The sequence below is a fragment of the Saimiri boliviensis genome, chromosome 16, assembly GCF_048565385.1.
Source record: "Saimiri boliviensis isolate mSaiBol1 chromosome 16, mSaiBol1.pri, whole genome shotgun sequence".
In the NCBI taxonomy this organism is placed as follows: domain Eukaryota; kingdom Metazoa; phylum Chordata; class Mammalia; order Primates; family Cebidae; genus Saimiri; species Saimiri boliviensis.
This window is the reverse complement of record NC_133464.1, coordinates 16,189,951-16,213,317: the sequence shown is the minus strand read 5'-3', so window position 1 is coordinate 16,213,317 and position 23,367 is coordinate 16,189,951. Positions and strand designations below refer to the sequence as shown.

The 23,367-nt window shown below is 40.1% G+C and overlaps 1 protein-coding gene and 1 long non-coding RNA gene across 9 annotated transcripts in view; one reads left to right on the top strand and one right to left on the bottom strand.

The window, feature by feature from the left end:
- LOC104651432 (uncharacterized) overlaps window positions 1-16,576 on the bottom strand; it is a 41,759-nt gene extending 25,183 nt beyond the window's left edge. For 2 of the 8 annotated variants that reach the window (XR_012514300.1, XR_012514301.1), the window contains exons 1-3: window positions 16,398-16,576; window positions 6,105-6,282; window positions 1,959-3,462 (exon numbers count right to left, since the gene is read on the bottom strand). This is a non-coding gene — a long non-coding RNA (uncharacterized LOC104651432). The other 6 variants (XR_012514304.1, XR_744900.2, XR_012514305.1 and 3 more) reach the window with 5 other exon arrangements.
- A 1,230-nt stretch (window positions 16,577-17,806) lies between these two features.
- The window catches only part of RAP2A (RAP2A, member of RAS oncogene family), a 36,165-nt gene continuing 30,604 nt past the window's right edge, over window positions 17,807-23,367 (top strand). Inside the window, exon 1 of the mRNA XM_010338806.3 lies at window positions 17,807-18,426. Within this exon, the coding sequence (XP_010337108.2) occupies window positions 18,113-18,426 (314 nt within the window). The 5' untranslated portion in view covers window positions 17,807-18,112. The remainder of the gene's footprint in view (window positions 18,427-23,367) is intronic.

Genomic DNA, 23,367 nt, shown 5'->3' with positions numbered 1-23,367 from the left:
TCATAGGGTGGCTTCATGGTTTAATTAGATTTGAAGAAGCCAAGATAGTTCTGAGATTCTCCAAGGAGGATGTGTAAGAAATAATATGGTTGTTTTTCAGATCCTTTAATGAAGACCTGTGCCCATCTCCTCTGCCACTGGGATATTCCCGCCTGGGATCAGAGAGTGGCCAGGTTTCTAAGCCATCGAGAACAGAACCTGTGACCAGGTGGTATAGATTTCCGGCCCCAGGGATCCAAAGGTAAGGCCTTCCAGGTCTTTCGTGGCTCAGAGACTGGTACTAAGTGCTCGGCACTGGACACAGTGCTTTGGTCAGTTAAGTCCTGAGTGTCTACAAGGCAGTAGACTAGGTTTTTCTGGAATGTTCTAAAGGCAAAGACAGTCCCTACTTTCCAAGATTTACAAGTTTGTGATGAGAACTGTGAGTATTTGACATGATGTTTTTTAATCTTTAAAAGAATTTGTATTATTATCTCCATTTTACAGATAGCAAAACAAAGGAATGGAAACGAGAGTTTGTGATTTGTCAGATGCAGCCTTCACCTGACTCTCCACCCTGCTGTTTACAGAGCTGCAAAGAGACTTACAATTAAAGATTTCTTTGGGGTTAAATGTTCTTCTCACAGTATTAAATGTTAGCTAACCTTTACCAGGTTTGAATTTTAGAAATTCTCAGGATATTTGTTTAGAAGTGCTGAAATAATGTCAGTTCTAGGCTTAGTTTCTTCTAAGTAATCATACTAACTTAGGATAGAATCACCTGAGCTGGCCAGGTTTCTGCAAGCACTATAATTAACTGCAATAACCAAGGAATCCCTCACTACGTACTGTATTAAACCAGTCTTTGAAATTTTTTGTGAAGATTGGAATTGAGGTAACGTTTTGTATGCAAATGTACTATTTAACCAAAATAGAGTGAGGCAAAAGTTTTATATAATCTGAATAAAGGGAAAGTTTAGGGGAGTTGATGGGTGTCTTTGAGATCCTTCCAGCAAGTTTGCATCCACAGTGACCTGAGGGCTACTCCCTAGGCCTAGAGATTAAGTCACCTTATTACAGCTCCACCCCTTCCTGTCCCCCATCAAATATGAAACCAGCACCTTCAATGTCAATTCCTTTACTCAGGTGTGTTTTTCTTTCTTTCTTTCTTTCTTTCTTTCTTTCTTGCTTTCTTGCTTTCTTTCTATCTTTCTTTTTCTTTCTTTCTTTCTTCTTTTTTTTTTGCCTGCAATTATTGGTGTGTTTCCAGGCTGGCAATTTCTGCAGCACCCAGTCGGGGTTATCCGAAGCAAAAGGAAAACCCAGGAAACTCACATCTGTGTCATTTATTGGGTCTCAAGGTCCCTGGAGGCTTTGCTTTACTCTCTCCAACTTTTAGATTCTTCTGTTCGTTTTACATATCATGCACGTTCAGGAGAAATAGCAAAAAGTGAATCCACTCCATCTTTCCAGAAGTGGTAGTCCCCTCAACTCGCCTTTTTAAGAATTGTGGTTTTGTATATACAAGCCTCTTTAAGTGCTTTAAGTTCAGCAGCATTAAGTACATTCACAATGCTGTGCAACCATCACCATCATCCATCTCCTGAACTTTGTCATCAGCTCAAGCGGGAACCTTATACCCATTCAATACTTCCCCATTCCTTTCTCCTCCTAGCCTCTGGTGACTACTACTTTCTATAACTATGAATTTGCCTATTCTAGATATTTTATGTAAGTGGAATCATACAGTGTTTGTGATGAGTTTATTCCATCATAGCATAATGTCCTCAGGGTTCATCCATGTGTAGCATGTGTCAGAATTGCCTGCCTCGTTAAGGCTGATATTCGACCATATGAATATAGTGCATTCTGTTTGTCCATTTAGTTTATTGACAGACACTTGTGTTACTTCCTAACTTGCCTCTTTAGTGCTGAGAGCTAACATGAGAGGGGAGAGTGGAAGTGCGTAAAGCTCTTACCTTGGTTTCCCCTACTCCTTTCTCTCAGTAGTAAAGGCAGAAGAACAGAGAGAGCCTGACTTTTAGGACGCGAGTCCTGGCATCCTGGATCGATCGTCAGCCTGCTTTTCTTTAAGAAGCCTGATAGAGGCGACGTCATATCTTATGTGGTTGGCAGACTGGTGCTTACTGACTTAAATAACCTTTCAATATGGATTTATTCACAATGTAATCTGATGATTTTTAAATGCCAAAACTGGAGAAAAAAAAAAAGGATATTGTGATTCTGTGCACATCTCTCCTCCTCCAAGCCTCATCGGTCCCTGCCAGAGCACAATCCTACTCTGTCTGGTGGTGTCACTGAGCCCCTGAGAACTGGCCATCCAAAACTGCAGGGGAAAACAAATCCAGGAAAACCCTACAACACATGAGTGTTGGTGAATGCCTCTGCACCAACCACATCTTGACTGAAGCTACGGTGAAGGTACCAAGTCCCATAGTTCAGGGTACCAAATCAAAAACTTGCTAAAAGACTGTGGACCCTGAGGATCTGAGAACAGTGCAGCTCACTGATAGGAACTTGGACACTGCAAGGCAAGCATACGTCTGCATCCTAACGTGCACTCCGCGTTCCTCAAGGGTTGAGTTGATGTGGACGAAACTTCTTGTGCTGACCGCCATACTCCTACTCAAAAGTGAACCCTCTGCAAATACTACCTGATCTGTTGTGATTATTCCTAGTGAAGCAAATAATCCTGGTTCCTTCGCCAAGTTGAAAATTTGCAGTTTCACTGCCACCAGCGTTTAGGGTTGGTGGTTTTAATTCAAGATTTTAAGTATTTTAGGGTAGGAGACTGTTTTGTTTTCCCAGAATATTGTAATGGACTATATCACAATAAATGATGGACTCTGAGATCTTTAGAGCGTAGCTCTGCCATATAGTGATGGACTTTGAGATTTTTAGAGCCTGGCTCTGCTATAGTAGAGTGATGGACTCCGAGATTTTAGACGTTGGCTCTGCTATAGAGTGATGGACTCAGATTTTAGAGCCTAGCTCTGCTATACAGTGATGGCCTCTGAGGTTTTAGATACTGGCTCTGGTTTCCTCTGCTAATCCTGTTCACGAAAAAAAATTAGACATGGCATTCTGAAAGATTTGAAGATCAGGAGAAGTCTAATCTTCATTTATACAAAAACCTGGAGACTACACTGCTGAAAAAGGGTGCTTGGTCCCGTTCCAAACACTTATAATTGTTGAATAAAATATAGCAAATACAATTACATTAAGGCCAGGATTAGAAGATAGAATGGGAAATCACTAGATACAGAAACAGAGAAAAAATTCAAACCTGGAGTGGAAATTAGGTAATGAGGTTGAGGCTATCCACAGAGCCAGAGGCCCCCATTTAAGTCCAGGGTCTGAGGAATGGAGGCAAGTTGGGATTTTAACACCCACCTGGTTCCGACAGGTCCCATCTGAGTCAGGGAGCTGGAAGGCTGGGCTATAGCCAGAAACTTTAAGGAGCTGTCAAATACATGAAGGAGAGACTAGAAGTTGGTATCATCATCATCATCATCATCATCATCATCATCATCTACAAAATCTAGATCCTTTTGCTCTGGAAGAATTGGATGGCAAACTTTGAATTCAATTGGAAAAGTCCTCAGGAAAGGATCTCTTGGCACGAGACAATTCTGAATCTTTACTAAACAAAGACACATTTGACCCTCGTCTGGGTCATGCATTTGTCTGTTTTCTAAAAGTTAGGATTAATTGAAACAAGGCAGATAAAAAAAAAATCAAGTTGTGAATTTTTTCTGATGCACATGAGTTGGATCATCATCATCATCATCCACATTGTCAGTCCTCATTAATATGACAGTTAAAGTTCTCTAAATGTGATCACTGATACTCCATGATACATTTCTTATAAACATTGCTATAAACAAATTGTAGGAGTGGCTTTCTCCAAAACAACATTTACAAGACAAGTCACTGAGGTTCAGGCAAAACTATTGTATTACTAATCAGCCTGTTCTACTTCATCAATAAAATGATTAAGAGCAACTTAACATTGTAACATGGTTTGGCTGTGTCCCCACCCAAATCTCATCTTGAATTACAGTTCCCGTAACTCCTTCATGTTGTGGGAAGGACCCAGTGGGAGATAATTGAATCATGGAAGTGATTTCCCCCATGCTGTTCATGTGGTAGTAAATAAGTCTCATGAGATCTGATGGTTTTATAAGGAGAAACCTCTTTCAGTTGACTCTCACTTTTCTCTTGTCTGCCACCATGTGAGACATGCCTTTCAACTTCCACCATGATTGTGGATTGTAAGGCCTCCCCAGCCAAGTGGAACTGTGGGTCCACTAAGCCTTTTTCTTTTGGAAATTGCCTAGATTGGGGCATGTCTTTATCAGCAGTGTGAAAACAGACTAATACATATTGTTTGAAGAATTCATCAATCCAAGCCTTTGATTTCACCGTCAGGAGCCCTGTATGGGTAAAACACATATACAGCCCTACTGTAAATCTGAAGCTGTTAGACTTCTTAGAAGTCATAGCATCATGACCAGTCCATAATGGTTCCACAGTGACCATGAAAGGCATTATTCTCAGTGGAATAATGGCCTTTATTATTCTAGTGGGAATAGCATAATGCTGCTGACATGCTCATGGTCTTGTTTTCTTAACCATTATTCTTCACTTATATTCATTGCTGAAGTCTACATGCACTATAAGCTCTTCTTATGGAAACATCTATCTCACTTCCTCCTGTTAAATGGAGACTTTAATTTCTCTTCTCCCATATTATCTTAGCAATAACAATAATGCATATTATTGAATATACACTAGGACTTGTGCCATGTCATCTATCACATTATCTCATTCATTGTTGTAGATGAGGGGAGAGAGACTCTGTGAGCCTATGTAACCTCCCTGCCATAGATCTAAAAGAAGAAAGAGGGCTTTGGGGTCCAGGTATGTTTGACTCTGATGATGCCTATAATCATGCATGTGCTTCCGTCCAACGTAATTACTCTCTGTGACAGTAAAAGCCAATACTAGGAATAGAGTAACTCATTGGCAATATTCATACTCTAACTATGAGAACATGCAGTGTACATTTATAACATATTCAATAATGACACTAACCTAATAGGAAGAGGGAGTAGTATTTATTGATCATATACATCTATTTCTGTGGCATATATTAGATACCTTCTAATAAAGTCACTACATATGACTTTTCATATTACTAAAAAGTAGCTATTCTTATGCCTGTTCTACAGTTGAAAGTATTCCAGCTTAGGCATTCAGGATAGTTTCGAAACCTTGGCAAATTCAGAGAGGAAATAAGTGGCTAGATTCCAGTCCAGGTGTCTGTTGCTACACCATGCTGCCAGCATGACTTTATAATGTGTACAAAACTTATTTACAATGTTCTTTCATGGATATTCATATTCTCTATCTTGTATTGAATCTAAATCAAAGTAATACAAATTTCTCCAAAAAGTAAAACTCTTAGATAGACATGCCATTGATTATAGACTATTCAGTGCTGGAAGAGACTTGGAGTTACTCATTAAATTGTAAAGGTGAAGAAGCTGAAGCCCTAGAGAAGCCTGTGTATTCAGCTAGTGACTAGTGGTGGGATAATGGGCAGTACTCCAAAATGGCAGCTAAAATTTGATTTGATCAAAAGCCATGCCAAAATTCTTGGGTTTCCTAATATGTGAGTTACTTGAAACCAAGAATGCAAAACCTAAGAATAGGGTAATACTATCATCCAGTTTGTTTGGGTCAGTTCCCAAGCCTGTTGTTTTCATTTTATTAACAGCAACCCTTTTTATTCTCAAAAGTGTCCCAATTTAGTAGGTAAATTACATGGTCTAGTAGTTTCATTTTCAAGTTAATTCAAAATTTAAATACAGTTATTTTAGACATGATGTCAAGTTTTAAAATGTGACCAAGGCTATGATCCAGAAGTCTTGAATGCCCCTTCCTGCAGGTAGGACAAAAAGGAAATCCCTGCATTCACAGGATCCCAAGTACTGTCTCAAAGAGGAACTAGATGATTTCATATTTCTTCTCAGTTTCTCCAGATGACAACTGGAAAGTTGTTGCATAAAAACAGTAAATAGTAAGTCAAAGGAAACCACCTCTTTCTGTATTTGTTGAATAGCTGCAGGAAATACTCAAATCCTCCTGGATTGTCCACTCGTTGTCAGGCTGGCACAGGGCTCTAAGTCTGGGTCTGTGAGATAAGCTGATCCCATGTCTCATGTCACATGGCTTGGCTAGTACCTGGAGTTTTTGCACTGCATTTTGTTATTAAACCTGCAGGAGAGATATTATTTTCATCATTACAGAAAGGACAAACCATCCCCTCCAGGGTATCTGGCAGGACCTTCTAACACCATCATGAAGCAGCTCCAGAAGCCACTGTCATCAGCTATATGCAATTACGTTCTGAAAAATTATTAGGTCATAATATGTAATTAATGCTGAGAAACTGACAGTAGAATAATGTTCATTTCCAATGTGCTCCCGACAGAGATATAAGAGAACATGTTCTAACAGGATAATTCTGTCTTTGTCAGGAAACTTCTGGTTGTAAGTAATATAAACCCACTGATATTAATGTAAAGGAAAATGTAGCTAAATGTTGGGGTGGAGGTGGGGATCTCAATGCCAATGGTGGAAAATACAACTGGATCTCCTCATGAGTAGGAAAGCTCTCAGGAACTAAGTGAGCCATCACTACTTCTCTTTCAAAGAATCGACTTTATTCTCTGACGTTTCTCTGTAGATTGGCATTTCTGCTGAGTTGTACACAGAGCCCATAAAGGCTTTCCCAGTGTGGCTTTCCTTACTTCCTAGTTCAAATGCCCAGGCCTGCTCTCTGGACTATGGTTCTAAATTCTTAGGAGGAAACAAATCTTACTGGCTCATGAGCTAGGCACCATGTGCCTATGACCACATCAACGGTCTATGACCAGAGAACTCATGTGCTACAAACATGGGTCCTCTGGAATCTGACAAAACTCCCAAGAAACCCACACATGGATAGAGTCAGGTGCATTTTTATTGTATGTCTCTCGTACTAAGAATGCTTATTTTCTATTTTTTTAAATACATTTGAAAATAAGTTGGGCATATGGGCACACAGAAGCATCATGTTCTGAGTAGGTAGTAATGCCATTTTAGCATACTCAACTGTGCCTCTAAAATCTTCTGTACAGAAGTAGATTAGATTGTGTAATTCATGAGAACCATGCCAAAAGCCCCCGACCAAGGCAGCCACCGTGAACTCACAATGAGGAGGCTGGCATCCTTTATTCTCTCTCCTGTCTGCTGTCATCTGGATATTCTTGCCTGAGCCCTTATGAAGGTTCTGTGCCTCCCACCATCTGTAAGGTTTCCTATCCTGCCTACACCAACCCTCAGCTGCAATGAAAAACAGGGTCTTTAATAAGGGGACTGAAAACATCAAAAATATTTTCCTTAGGTCAAGACCTGCCACTCAGATGTCCTTGATTTCTAAGCAACATGAAAAGCTAATGAAATTTTAAGAGGACAGAAGACAAAACTGTATCAAGGACATGTGTAAGTTTTTAGATATTTTTATAATATTTTTTAACCTTGGCAACTCTTTTAAAAGTCATTTGCCTTGGTGATTTGTTTTATTGTTGTTGTTGTTGTTGTTGTTTAACCAATTAGAATTGCCTTATTGGCTATTTTTTATTCAAACAGAAGTGGAAGTGATTCTTAAGAATGATTTCACATACAATGAGCTAGAGAAAATGGAGTTTTTCTATATTTTCCATTATTGTATCACATTCAGCAGTTGTTTGTTTTAGTATAAGGATTTGGTTAGAACATTAAAAATGATTGCTTAAAAGATGAGAGCAAGTTGCAGTTTTTGTGAATTAAGCCTATGTTACTGTATTTTTGAAGAATAATATTGTTTAAGATTTCACATTATTATGATTTCATATAGTTTAGAGTTTCAGTTCAAAGTTGAAAAACACCACTGATTTTTCCTTTAATAGGGAGGAGAATATAATAATTTGATAATTTGAAAATTAATCATACTTTTAATAACACTTAATGTTTATATTTAATCCAATTCATTCAACATCTATTGAATATATACTATTGACTAAAGCATAATAAAGATTAGAAAGATGAAAAAACTTATAGCTTGTCCACCCTCCTCCCAACCAGACATCCATGAGTCCATATGCTAGCTGAAATGACAAAGATAAATATAATGCAAGACAAATTGCAGTACATATGAGAAGAAAGGTATAAAGCATTTGGAAAATATGGTGAAAGATTAAGGAAAACAAGGGGAGGTGGAATTTAAGCTAAATTCTGGATTTGGGGTAGGCCATCTCATCAGTCAGTATTCTGGGTAAAAATTTCCAAAATCACAAGTTACTTTAAGTACGACCTTTACTTCAGAAAATACAGAGTTAATATTGTTAAACTGCTTTTCAGCCCAGGGGCAAGTCGAATCATCTAGAAAATTTTGTTCAATATACACATTCCCAACCCTCCTTCCCTCAGACTATTCATTGATGAGACTTGGGAAGGATTTGGGCATTAACCATGCTCCCCTCACCCCAACCCTAACACACACAGAGCAACACAAAGTGTGAATGCCATGGTGAAATCTATTTTCTAAAGAGATGTACATCAATTTGCAACACAGTTTCTGAAAAAATCTTATTTTGAATAACTAATGTTAAGGTTTCTTGGAAAATCTATTTGACCCTCAAAATTGGAAATGTTTTAATATAGATCATTTTTATTTAAGGTTTCCTTATTTTTATTTAAGTTTATCTTATATGTACTTATGAAATGAACTTTAGTCCTTTCTGGAATCAAGTGGAGGGAAAAAAACAACATAGATATATTAAAATAGAGATTATAAGACTAATGGAAGAGACTTCCTATGGCAATAAAGTACCAAGTAATAAACAAGACCTAAGGCTATGCCAGAAAAGGCTTAAGTCACATACTCCTACCCTCATAGAATAAACTATGATCTTATTGCCACAGGTTTTTCTTATTCTCTACCAGCTAAACAAGCACTGGCCTCAAGATAAGCAGTATTGAAACAATCGTAGCTCACTGGCCACCAGATCCTAACTGACCCCTCTGTTCCACAATCCACAACTACAGCTTTGATTGGACAAAAGACTGATTTCAGTAACTTTCTCCAGATAAGAGACCACTGACCATCTTCTGGTTCTGTCTGGTTTACAGAGGCTTAGCACTGAATGCCTTCATGTCCTTGCTTCCCCTTTTGACATAAAGGGCCCAACTGGAAGGCATTTAAATGGAAAGTCTCCCCCACAAAATGAACATGGGATGCATGTAATATGCATGTCTGCTTACTATTCATGCACATACACCCCTTCATGGGTATCTACAGCTCCTCCTACAACCTGTTAAATATATACACTTGGCCAATCCATTCAACATAAATTCCTACGTTATCCTCCCTTGAAGAACTTGCTTTTGGTCTCTGCCTGAGGTTATACTTCCTATTCAGTTAGGATGGCCACCCTCCTGGCTGCCACTCTCCGTAAGAAATAAAGCTCTCCTCTCCAAATTTATAGATTTCATGATTTTAACTTGACAGGTAGGTGGTAGATATCTCAACAGAGAGCTAGTTAATGTTTGCTCTCTCTCTGTTTGTGAGAGCCAACATTTGAAAAGTATTATACAAGGCACAGCCTCTACCCTATCAATCATATAATCAGATAGAACTCTCAGGCTTAAGACAGTCTACAACCCTAATGTAAAGAGCAGCATTGAGCACTTGAAACTTTGCAACTTTAATATAAAAATTGTAAGAATCATAACCTTACAGCACCACAGTTTATTTTAGTTCCTGTCACTTTTTCAGTGTGTATTACAGAACTAACTTAATCCATTTCAGTTTTGAAACTGATTGTTGCTTATATAAGTACATTGACGGCCAGGCGCGGTGGCTCACGCCTGTAATCCCAGCACTTTGGGAGGCCGAGGCGGGTGGATCATGAGGTCAAGAGATCGAGACCATCCTGGTCAACATGGTGAAACCCCATCTCTACTAAAAATACAAAAAATTAGCTGGGCATGGTGGAGCACACCTGTAATCCCAGCTACTCAGGAGGCTGAGGCAGGAGAATTGCTTGAACCCAGGAGGCGGAGGTTGCAGTGAGCCGAGATCACGCCATTGCACTCCAGCCTGGGTAACAAGAGCGAAACTCTGTCTCGAAAAAAAAAAAAAAAAAAAGTACATTGACAGATGAATATTTCTTATATAATTTACATGCATTGTAGAATCTTTTCATTGGAAACATTAGTTTAAATGGAAAATGGCCAAAATCTTTACCAAAACCCTAATAAATACCAGAGACTAGTTCCCAACAGAATGTAATCAAGATAATATATAAGGAAATACATTAACTTTGCCTGACTACCTGGTACACCAAGGAAAATAAAAAGGCTTACTATTTCTGATGTGTCTCTCTCAGCTTCTTTTAAATGTAGGCTCTGATCAATTCTACCGTCAATGCCATTGTACAGAGATAGCGCTTTGACTAAGTAAACAAGACATCTTTTTCAACTAGTACAGGCCAATGAATGTGGTTAGTAATTCATTAAGTGACAAATATTTTCTAAGACAGTGTGAGAAGCATTAATTAGGATAATAGTAAAAGATTAGGTACTGTTCTGTAAAGAGCAGGAAACTAATTTCTTTTTCTTTTAGGAGATAATTCTAGAGAGTGGAATGAATAACTTCTCCTGACAAGGTAACTGGATGGCTTCTGAGAAGAGTTGGCTGGTCCTTACACCATAACTCTGCTCTGTCTTCCCCAAGATGCCTCCATACCATTGTTAAACACAATAATGTGAGAAGCAGAAGAAAAAAGAAGGAAATCAGACAATGGATACAGCTTCAAAGTTTAAAAAATTCTTATAATCTCATAAAAATAAGAAAGTATTTGAAATAAGTTGAAGGATCTAATAATTGTAAAGGCTGTCATTTTTCATGTTATACCATGTACAGGGATTAACCTTAATGAAAAAAATTAGCAAGTGTATGACAAACATACAGTGGATTTCCATGGTCTACTTATATTACTATAAGTACTCATACCATGACTTATCCCCCAGTTTAAACTATTTTCTTCTATTTTACTTTCTTCATTTTCTTTTTCAGCCAGGTAAGCATAGTTGCATGCCCCAAAGTTGACAGACTGATGGTGCAATTTAACTGTATATCTCCCACTTACATTTTAATTGGGAAAAAAATAACTTTCACGTCAAAGACTAAAGCCCTAAGTGCAGAATTTCAGGCAACAGTCAGTTGATAGAAGACATGATTTTTCAGATCTTTCCTGGCACTCCTAAATTCCAGGTTTACAAACTGTCATTGACCTTGCCTGTCACAGACTTACTGCTTTTGAGATACAAGCTTCTTTGGAGATTAAGCCAACTTTGGAGGACACTTACATCAACCTTATCTTGATTTGGGGAAAATCCTTATTCCTTTCCTTTTATTCTCATCTTCTCTGTGTTCAAAACCCAGGATTTTTAGAAGCAACATTATAGTCCACTCAACTGTTCATTTATTTGCAAACATCTTATGAATTCCAACATTTTTTTTTTTTTAGGCAATGTGCTGAGTGCTGGTAAAACGAAAATAAACAAAGTGCTGTCCCTTTCCCCAGTCGCTGGAGAAGACAGTGCAATAATGTGCTATTAGTGTTAAGACAGAAGTCTGTTCAGGGTTACACTTGGGGGTCACAAAAAGTGAGTAGTAAATCCTATCTCCAGTAATATCAAGACATGACCATATACCTACCATAGCTTAATTTTTTAAAATCTTATATTTGTACAGAAAATAGCATTAGAAAAATTAGTACCACAACCATATTTGGCCAGAAATCACATAATGCCTAATAAGTTCTGATTCTTATTACAAGTATTTATTATTGTTGCCCTACTATTACATTTGGCACATCTATGGGGTTTTTTATTTCCAAAATGTTTCACTAATCTTTAGCTTATTATTACTGACAGCTTTTTTTGTTGAAAAGATTTTCCTACAGCAAGGTACAAAAAGGCATTCTAGTGAAAACATTTTAAATTACGCTATTTACCAAAAAGACTATCTTTATGTATTACTGTTGTATTGAAATTTTTCTTTTCAGTCAAATTCCATTCATTTCTACATAATGCATGTCAATAACAGCTACCATGGAAAAATAACCACCAGCAAAAACTGTTTTCCTACCTGTCTTCATTTTTTTGCCACTCCTCATGTTTCTTTCCATTTCTATTTGTGAAAGTTTGAGTCCCTACTTCTTGATGCCCTTAAATCCATAATTACTTTTTATGACAACTCGTTTGACACCCACATTATAAATTATTCATTATTTTGAATGACGTCTTCATTTCAAATGCACTCTTGTACTCCTACTTTTTCTTCTGTATTTTTCCCCTATATTATTTTTATACCTTTAAATAATCTTGCTTTGAGACTTCTGGTATCTTTCTGTCTTTTTCTCTGAGAGATGCCCCTAGAATGCTGTTGCTACAGGGAATTTAAAAATCCAGTGATTCTGGTATTTCTTTTAGTTCACTCGTACTTCATTCCTGCTTTCTTCCTTTGCTCTTCCGGTTCTTTATATCTAGAGTGCTCTCTTCTGTCTCATCTAGCCTGTCCTTTGGCCACTTCCTTCAAAACCTGGTACAATATTAACTTCCTTCAGACAACTATCCTGGACTAAAGGACTCCAATTTACAGTTTCTCTTGACCTCAGGGAATGTCTATACAAACTATACATTTCATTCGCATTTTCTTGGAAAGTGTTTGTTTGTGTAATTTCATTCAGTTATTTAGTTACATATTTTGTACTATTTTATTATTTATATAATTACTACCTGCCCTAAGTTCTGATTTTTTCCTTCTTACTAGTTTTAATTATAACCATAATTTTGTACTATAAACATGCAATTGGTTGCTTAATATCTGTCTCTCCTGCTAGAATACAAGCTCTTTTGGCTAATCATTTATTGTTGTATGCCCCAAGCCTAAAAACAAAAACACATAGTAATTGCTCAGTTAATAATTACAGTATCTTTGAAATATCATTCAAATATTAATGAAATGAAAATTCTCACAAATGCTCGCTAATTTTCTTTTTTAAACACCATTTTGGCTGGAATTCTTCACACTTTTTGTAACAGGTGGGATGTATTTTGCTGTAAGATACAGAAAACCTTACCAACACAGACTTAAATCGAAAGACACCAGCTATTTACTTAGCCATAATCCAAAGGTGGGCAGTTCTAATGTTGGTTTGACTGTCCAATGTGGTCATGCAGGACCTAGGTTCTTCCCAACCTCCTCCTTAGCCATCCGAAGTTGCTGCCTTGCTACAGTATTGCATCATAATGCCATAATGCATCACAGCCCCAAAATGGTGGCCACATTCCCATAATTCAATGTGTAAAGCAGGAGGCAAGGAGAGTGACATCAAAAAACGGGGATATTTCCTTACTCGTCAATATCCTAGAAATCCCTCCAGCCCCAGCAGCCTTCTCCCCATTCCGATGACAAGAACTGAGTCACGTGCCTACTTCTGGACTAACAGTGGGCAGAGGGAAAGCAATGCTATTAATGTCCAATCCTGATTCATCCCAGTTTCTTTGGCAACAATAAAGGGAAACTGCTGGGTATGCAAGCAACACTGTACCTGCTCTTCTGCTTTGTTAAATGAACCACGCTGAAGCTGTTTTCTGCAGAATCCAGCTCTTAAGATTCTTCAGGCTTTTTCTTTTCTGTGTCTACATTTTAATCATTACGTCTTTTCTTTCACATTTTTTTTTCTGATTAAAATGGCCTTTTGAAACATCTACTCTCTCCACCCATAGGTGTCTTTTATTGAGTTGTTTCCATACTCAATTTCTGCATTCTAATTCTTTTTCTTTTCAAAAGCACTGAGACATAGCACATATTCAAAGGAAGAACAAAGCTTATTTTGCCCCTTTTTTTCCATTCCACATATATACATCAGATTCTCGACTGAATTAGGAGCCTCAGAAGTCAAGAAACCATCGTCTGCTCTCCTAACAATTGCCAGCAGCATTTCACAGGTGCTAAATGTACTTGACATGCCCTTCCCCTTTATGATTGTTAACCAGAGACAGAAAGACTTTAATAGGAAGCAATAGGAATCAGGATTTTAGTCAAAAAGTACCCGTCGCATAACAAACATCCTCTACTAATTTGTTTCTACTAAATTATCTGCATATTTGCTTCTCGCCAGTGTCAGGAAGTCCCAGAACACAGGGTATTTCCCACTTCATACCACCTTTTCCAACATCTTTCACAGAAAGGACAGACTTGGGTTTCCATGGTAACACAAGTGTGATAATTGAAGGTATCTGGCTATAGGTGAGATAACTCCCTTTCAGATTCAGTGGAGAGAGAAGAAATGAAGATTTTCTTTCTTTTTATTCTGGCAATGCACTTTGGAAACTAAAGGGATCCCACAGTGACGGTTAGCATTAAGTTTTCACTATCTTGCAGATTTACAGCTCTTGGGGAATAATTCAAATTTCTTTTATACCATTTTTATCTTTTATTTCCAACAAACAAATGAATGAAGATATAAGTTATTTCTATAAGCATCTCAGAATAGAGTTTATGCTGGCATAGGAATGAACATGACTAAGTGGTTAGAAAATAGACATTCATCTCCCACCCAAGTCCTCTAAATTCTCTACACGTCCTTATATCCTTTTTACGGCAGCTAATCTTTCACTCAACATTTCACATACGGCCACAAATCAGCTAAGTACCATCATTTAAGCCCGAATAGGTGAGAAAACATGCTCCAATCTGTCATGTTTCTTTTGCCTCGTGGTGGTTAAAAATCAACCTTTATGGTACAGAGCATGAAATCTGAGGCCTGTCAATATAAGGCCTGTAAATAAATGAGCTGTAACCATTCCATGGGCTGCAGTCTCTATACTCCTTCTTATCAAAAACATCAGCATTGATGAGAGGTCAGGGGAAATAGCCTGAGAAATGTCACAAAGCTGTCCTACTCTCTATTATGCTAAGAAGAGTGATGAGGGAGCCCACTCACTATTTTTGTGACAGCTTCAATTCAAAGCTTCTCAACATCTGGGGACCTAGGAGTCATGAAAACCGTTGCTTAAGGTGACCTTCTGGACCCACAATCTCAATGCAAATTTCTCAAAAACATAAATCACTGGACCTTTATTCCTTGCAAAGTAAATGGACTTGGAGCTCCTCTGTAATGCAAGGTACTAGATGGGCTGTCATGATCTAGAGAGAAAGCTTCATGCTTCCTTGCTCTGCTTAACCCCTGACAAACCTAGGAACTTCTTGTCACCAAGATGCACAATTAGAATCTTCAAAGAGACAGTCTGTCTTTCCTTGAAAAAGTATAGCTGCTACTAAGCTAAAGTAAGTATAAATAAGCATACCATTTTTACACAAAATATGAGACTTCTGGAAAGCTAGGTGAACACAATACTTACCTACATCTTCTTGAAACATCCCTGCCAAAGTAGCTCAGATATGAAGCATCCATGTGAGCTCTCTCAATTTTAATTCACTATTTCAAATTACTAGCCTAGGATGAAATAGTAGATCCTCTTCAGTTTCAATTCCCTTAAAAAAGTCTTGATTCTTAGTTCTTTTTATTAACACAATACCTTCATTGCTGATTCTGGTGGCTCAGATAGCACCATTCCTATTTTAATGATATGTAATCAGGAAGTGCTCAGTTTTATTTTACTACATACACATGTTTAAATTGAGGACATTTGCCCTCAATAATTTAAAATAAAAACTTGGTGCGTGTTTATTACAGCAAGGTAATGCAAATGTAAGTTATCCATTCTAATATAACGAATCTATAGGGAAACAGGAGACTGCTAAATTTGAGTAATCTTTGTACTAGTTTGATTATTGACAGAAAAGATAGTGAAAGATTACCTGGCTTTTAATTCAGACCAAAATCCCCTTGGCATGATGACCTTGCGGGAAAGAGGAACAGGGGAGAGGTATGCCAGGCTCTAATAATAGAACTACAGAAATGTATTATTCGTAGGAAAAGTGCGACAGTAACAAACAGGTGAGACTAGTTTGAGAAGGACATCGCTTAAAGAAAGTCAACTGAATAACCAGTTACTGCAAAAAAATAATGCAGGAATGCTTGGGGATGCAATGTCTCCTAAATTTGACGTTATGAGTGGGAGGGGGGGGTGTAACTAAGATGCAATGCTAGGGACAGAACGCTAAGTTTTAAAACTTAATAGTTAAAGAAAAAAATGTTTTGAAAGGCACGCCTGGAAGACTCATGCAACTGCTGCACGATGTCTCCTTAAGCACCGGGAACATTTCTCACCCAGAAGACAAAAGTCCCTGTGTTCTCGATTCAGCCCACATCCCTCAGCACCATTTCCATGCCCATCATTTAGGCAGAATGCCACGGAGACGACGTTAAAAGTGGAATTCATCACTCTGGCTTGCAACGCATCTTGTTCTTTTGCCAGAACAGGGCACAGCAATTGGCTCCTCAATCTCCGCCCCTCCCAAACCCCAGCAGCAGGCCCGGTCTCCACCCCGCCGGCCTCGGCGGCAAGGGGCTCGAGAGCTCTGGTTGGCTAGGCCGAAGTTCCGTCATTTGCCAGCTCGCCTACGATTGGTTGGCAGAGAGTGCGCCAAATGCCCCGCCTGGCGAGGAACTGGGAGGTAGGCTTGGGGGGTCCGGCGACTAGAGTTCTTTCCGATTGGTTGAAGGAGGGGAGTCACGTGTCACGAGGCGGCTCTCTTATTGGTCGTGAGTGGTACCATAGGGGGGAGGGACGTGATGTGGTTGGCTAGAAGGAATCCCAGCTTCCCACTAGATGCCCCCAGCTGGCTGTTGCTATGTGGTGTCCCTGGGCCTTCCGGCTGCCGTTCGGAGTTCCGCTCTCCGGGTTTTTAATTCACCGGTGGCTGACAGGGCGTGGGAAGAGCTCGACTTCAGTCCGGCACTGAAAGGGGCGGGGCTAGAAGAAATGTGGGCGGGACCCCGGCGACGTCAGCGACCGTGGACCCGGCTTACGTGGCATTTGGCCGCCTCTGACTCGCCCTTTGGGCGCACTATTGGATGGGGCTGTCACCCTCCCATCAGTGTCCTAACGTTCCAGGACAAAGCTTCATTTTGTTGCGTTTACACAACCTCAGGCAGAAGCCTAGAGGTGCCCGTCCCTTAGGGCTTCACATGCTAATACCCGATAAAACCAAAGCTCTAGGAGTGCTAAGACACTGGGTGGCGTCGGGCAAAGGCTCTTGCAGCTCCTCTTGGGCAACTCTCCCCCTCACTCCCCGCCTCAGGGTAGAGCTTGGCGGTGGCTCTGCCCCCTCGACCACCTCCCGTGTCGAATTCTGAGCGTGGGAGTCTCAGGTTGACGCTGTTCCCGGCTCGGGCGGGAACTGCGCATGCTCGGTACACAGGCTCGAGGGTCCGACCGGGCGCGCGGGGCGCGGCGCTGCTGCGCGGCCGCCGGACTTGTTTATATCCGCGCGGGCAGAAGCTTCCGTGCAGCGCAGAGCCTCCCGGGAGCCCTCGCGGCCGGTCGCCTAGGCGACGTAGGCGGGGGCGGGGCTGCGCCTCGGGCCCCGCCCCGGGCCGCCGGGCTCCGCCCCTGGCCGCGCTGCGGCTCGGGCTCGGGCTCGGGCTCGGGCGCGCGCCCCAGTGCTGTGGGTAGCGGCGGCGGCGGCGGCGGGCGGGGATCTGGGCGTGGAGGCACGAGGGGCGGGGCGGGCGGCACTGCGGGCCCGCGGCTCGGGCGGCTCCGGCGGCTCCGGCGGCTCCAGCTCCCGCTCCCTGCTCGCCCTCAGTCCCAGCCGGCACCCACGGGGCCGCATCGTCGCCCGGCTCGGCCCATGCCCAGGGCCGCTGCTCCCTCAGCTGCCGCCGCCGCCGCCGGCGCCCGGGGGGCCGCCGTGGCCGTGAGGTGGGGGCGGCCGCGGGAGGCGGCGGGGCGGGCCGCCGGGGCCGGGGCTGGGGGCGCAGCGCGGCCGGCGTAGGTCTATGTCGCGGGCGGCGGCGGCGGCGGCGGCCGCAGAGGGACGATGCGCGAGTACAAAGTGGTGGTGCTGGGCTCGGGCGGGGTAGGCAAATCCGCCCTGACCGTGCAGTTCGTGACCGGCACCTTCATCGAGAAATACGACCCCACCATCGAGGACTTCTACCGCAAGGAGATCGAGGTGGACTCGTCGCCGTCGGTGCTGGAGATCCTGGACACGGCGGGCACCGAGCAGTTCGCGTCCATGCGGGACCTGTACATCAAGAACGGCCAGGGCTTCATCCTCGTCTACAGCCTCGTCAACCAGCAGAGCTTCCAGGACATCAAGCCCATGCGGGACCAGATCATCCGCGTGAAGCGGTGAGCGAGGGCGCAAGGGGGCTTGGCGGCTGCACCCGGGAGTCACCGTCCCGGGGCCAGAACTCCCCGAGCCGGGCCCTGGGGAGGGGGCTGTCTGGCGGGTGGCTCCGAGCTGGAGGCTTTACTATTGTCATTCTGCTCCTCCTCCTCAATCTCAAAATTGAGTGCTTTGTTTCACAACTAAAATTTGGCATCCTGTTAGCCCACAGAACAGCTCTTTGTCTCTTGGACATGGTTAGCAGCGCTTGTACAGAGCCCCTAAGGAAACAAAGTTTAAAACTTGCAGGGGGAAAGGGGTGGATAGGTTTGTGTTGGGAAGAGAGGAGCTCTGCGGGTATAGGCGAGATATTTGCAGATTGAACAACAGCAACAAAAAATCTGCCTTTGCAATGTTTGACAGCAAAAATTGCTCACACACCTATACAGTAATGTCAAGTACAGAGGAAAGAGACCTTTCTCATCTCGTTAAAGGTTTATGGTTCCAAGGCGTTTTACAAAAATGAAGTCTCTAATTTAGTGCAAAACTTTAAAGACAGATTATCAAATTATTTGAAGACATCATAAGCTAAGTGGGTTTCGAGAATATTAACACAAAGGAGTACAAATATGCCATTCACAGGAAAAGAAGGCAGCTTAACTGTTTTTTGTTTGCTTGTTTGTTTTAATATAGTTCTCTTAATCCCTTCCAAAAAAAAAAAAAAAACACACTTCCTGGAAACAAAACAGAACCTGCTTCAAAACTGTGACTCAAGTATTAGCTAATTTAAAGTTAATGTTAATAAGCATATATATATATATATCTCAATTCTTTTCTAAAGTATACATTTTGGAAATATAGCTAATAGCTTAAATGATTTAAAATGTTTGTTTTTTCTTAAATTCACTTAGTATATTTTTCTGTGTAATTTCAAGCATTATAAATGTGAAAATATCTTAGTTAAAAGCTTTGGCAAATTTTTCTTATTACTATTTAATTACACATTACTGTTTTATCTAGTTCTTGTTAGTTAATGCCTGCCGATAATTTCGGTGTCCTTTTTTTCCTGCCTTATTCTACCTGGACCCTAAATCTGAAGACCTTTTCTGAAGGATGGTTGTAAGTGCACTGTAGACGCAATGACATTGTCAGTCAGTTTGAGTCCACTTATTTTGAAAGAGCAAGGATCAAATTATGTGTACCCAGGGGATGCTCAAAAATTCATTACAAGTAGTGGGTATATAATGCAACATAGGAGATCAAAGAGAAGGCCCTCTCTCCATTGCTCCCCCCCCCCCCCGTTAACTAATTGAGTATGCACTTTAATAACTGAACTAAAACCATGCATGTTATTCATCCTTGTGTTAAATTCCAATCTAGAATAAAGCAGGTATTTTCGTGGTCTCTGCTGCTAAGATTTGTGAATTTGATAGCTTTTTTACTTTTCCAGTCTCATTTTCCTATAGTTAAATGTTTATAGTTAAGAGATGAACAATTCCGGTGTTAAACTTAGGATGGCATTTAAGGGGCTACATTTAAGTGACTTAAATCCTTACTTATTACCCCTTCCCCCAGTACCACTTAATTAAAAAGAAACAAACCAGACAAACTGCAGGATAGTGTTGCCACATGTCAGTGTTAGGCCAAATAGATACATCAAAAGATAATCTAAGTAAATGCTCCAACTGCCTCACCCTTCACATTTAGATATAGGCATAAAGATATGAAGATGTGTATATACACTGATAAGCCACATACCCATGGCTAACTTCTTGACACACGACTAGGGAACAAATATGGCAAAACATTGTTGGATAATATGGTCCACATAATTTTATAGTTTCTTATAATTTAGTGCAGATTACTTTTCTCAGTTATAGGTTAGTCTAAACTTAGTATATTGAAACAATTTATTTATTTTCACTGTGACCCAGAGGAAAAAAATAGAGTAAAATTCTGCATGCCCAGATATCATTTTGCTCACTAGTCTCCAATCTTGATATAAAAACATCATTGATCAGCTGAAGTAGAGTCATACATTCTTTTCACCAGAATTCGACCATTGTATACGTAAGAACCTCTTGGACCCTCATTTGTGTGTCTTTGTAATATAATAGTAGTTAGGTACTACTACTACTCATCCTAACTCCAGCATCTGGCTTCCCATCATTGATGGAGAGGATATTTAAACCAAGATCTGTGTGAATGCTGGTAGTCTCTTCTTTACCAGTCTTTCAACTTGATATCTACTGTCAAATTCAGTATATTCAGCTTTAGGTCTAGGTCAGCACTTTTCAATAGAGATGCAATGCGCGCCACATACGCAATTTTAATATTCCTAGTAGCTGATTAAAAAAAATAACATAAACGTGGAATTTTAATAATGTATGTTATTTAACCCACTGTATTTAAAATAGAATCATTTTGACATGTCAGTATTCAAAAACTGTTAATGAGATATTCTACTTTTTTATACTGTGTCTTTGAAGTTTGGTATGTATTTGACATAGTACATCTCAATTCAAACAAGTCACATTTCAAGTGCTCTGTAGCCATATGTGTCCATATGGCAGCTCAGGCTGCCATATTGGACAACACAGGTCCAAGGCATATATGATTTGGGGAAGTGCTTAAGCTTATTTCTCTAAGCTTCAGTTTCCTTATCTATGAAATAGAGAATAGCATGCACCCCAGAGTCATTGTTAGAATTAAATGAGATAATATATTTAAAGATTCCCAAAATGATACCTAGTACACAGAAATTGCTCAAAAAATTCTAGCTGTCATTCTTTAATAATGTTGTCATTTATCTTCCTTAAATTTTACCCTTGATGTCAATGTAATTTTAGAAGAAATAAATTTGTAATTGCATTTTGGAATTAATTACTTAGCATAAACAAGGTGAGGCTAAAAAGCAATGAGGTTAAAATAATCCTTGGAAGAATGGTGTTGATATTCTCATGAAATATCTTCTCTATGAAGGATCTTATGGAAAAGGGCATGAGAATGAACATTTAATTTCAGGTACAGTATAGCACTAATCCATAGCCAAACAATGAATGGAGCTTTTCATTGGATTGCTATTACTTGGAATGTTTCACTTTTAAGAAATAGAAAACTGACCCATACTCCCTTAAGTGTCTGTAAGTGTACACACCTACATATACATATACGACCTCTTGTCAAAGCCAAGTGGACCAACTGAAAATGGCTATAATTGTAAATTAATATGCTTTATTTTCTTAATTTGATTTTGGGTGAGATGACACACAGAAAGAAGAGTGATAAGGATACAGGAAATGTTTTTCAGTTGAAATAAAACTAGAATTTTTTCTGGTTTTGTCATTACTTTTCTTATTGTTACCCGTCCCAAGATCAGTCATGGTCCTGATTTGAAGTTCTTGGAACGTGCTATAAAAGTCTGTTTGCTGTTAGGCTAAAGTCCAGAAATCTTCACCATGACCTTCCACAGCCCAGCTTGCTTTCACCCCTCCCTGCCTGTGCAGTCTCAACTCTTGCAACCTTCCTTTTACTCTACACCCAGACCTTAATTCTTGAAAGTATCTTTCTCTGGGCTTGCCTTTGGCCTGTAGAAATCTACCTTTTTGCAGAGTTAATTCCTACCCAGTCTTTCACCCTCATCCCTGCTTAGCCCATTTATGCTGGAGGTTGCAAACTTTTTGTGTGAAAAATCAGACCTTGAAAATGACCTTGAGCAAGATATAAATAACTCCCACAAGCTTAGTGTTCCAATAATGGAACACTAGGCATAGATAAGTTAAAAGATTTTTTTCCCACTGAGGGAAGCCTTCTATGTCCTCTCAAGCCAAAGTAACCCCCTTCCTGTCGTCCCTTACTAGACTAACTTTATGCCTCACCTCTTCCCTCAATCACTCATATCCTGTCCTTTTCCTTTTCTTTGAAGCACTCATCTACATTTAATTATTTGTGTGATAATTTATGGGTAGTCAGCCTTTCTCACAAAACTCTAAGCCCATGGAGCTAGCACAGCCCCTAGCACATAGGAAACAAAACAAAATGTTGGAAAAAATGAATGTTCAGAAAGAAAAGTATTTGTATTGTCCTTTGGTCTCAGTTTTCTTAAACATTTTGATTTCATAGATGGAGATGATTTTTTAAAGTTTATTTTGCAGATGGAGATGATCTTCCTTCAGTTCGAACTTTCTGTGAGAATACTTGTAGTTGGGGCAGTGTTTCATAGGAACCTCAAAGAATAAGAAGCATGATACATTCCAGATGGAGGACATGGCACAGGAAATGCATAGAATATATGTTTTGGATGGTTAAATAGAGCAGATTGGCAAAACAAGGAATTTATATAGAAGTGTGAGGGGAGGTAAGGTGAAGATTTTTAAAGCTAAATTACTGAAATTTAAAGACTCTGGACTTGATCCTGTAGTCAAGGACTATAATCACAATTGTCATAGGTGGCTTAGTGGTAATAGACTACTCTGTTTTATAACGGGAGGAATTGTCAGAAATGTTGTGATAATCCAGTTTTTATATGAAGTGTGAAGATCCTGAATTAGCAAAGGAAAGAAGGGATGCGAGGAATGTTGTAAAGAATGAATTAATCAAACTCAGTGGTAGAAAAAGAGGAAAGGGTCAAAAGTAACCTTGACACTTTGAAATGAATGAATAGGATTATGGAGGAATAGCTGGGGGAGATTATTTGAGTTTTGGAGATGGTAATTATCTAGATAGCCAGCCTAATAAGTAATTAGAACATTTGAATAAAGCCTGAAAGGTCAGGTTATGTATGACTATGAAGACTGAGGCTCATCTGCATAGTTCAGATTGGGAGAGTAGATGAAACCTACTGGGTAGAGTATAGAGACAGAAATGAATGGATATGGCTAAGAATAGAAATGAGAAAATGAATGAATATAGCCAAGAATAGAACTCGAGAGTTGTAAGATACACAGTGCAGACTTCCTATATTG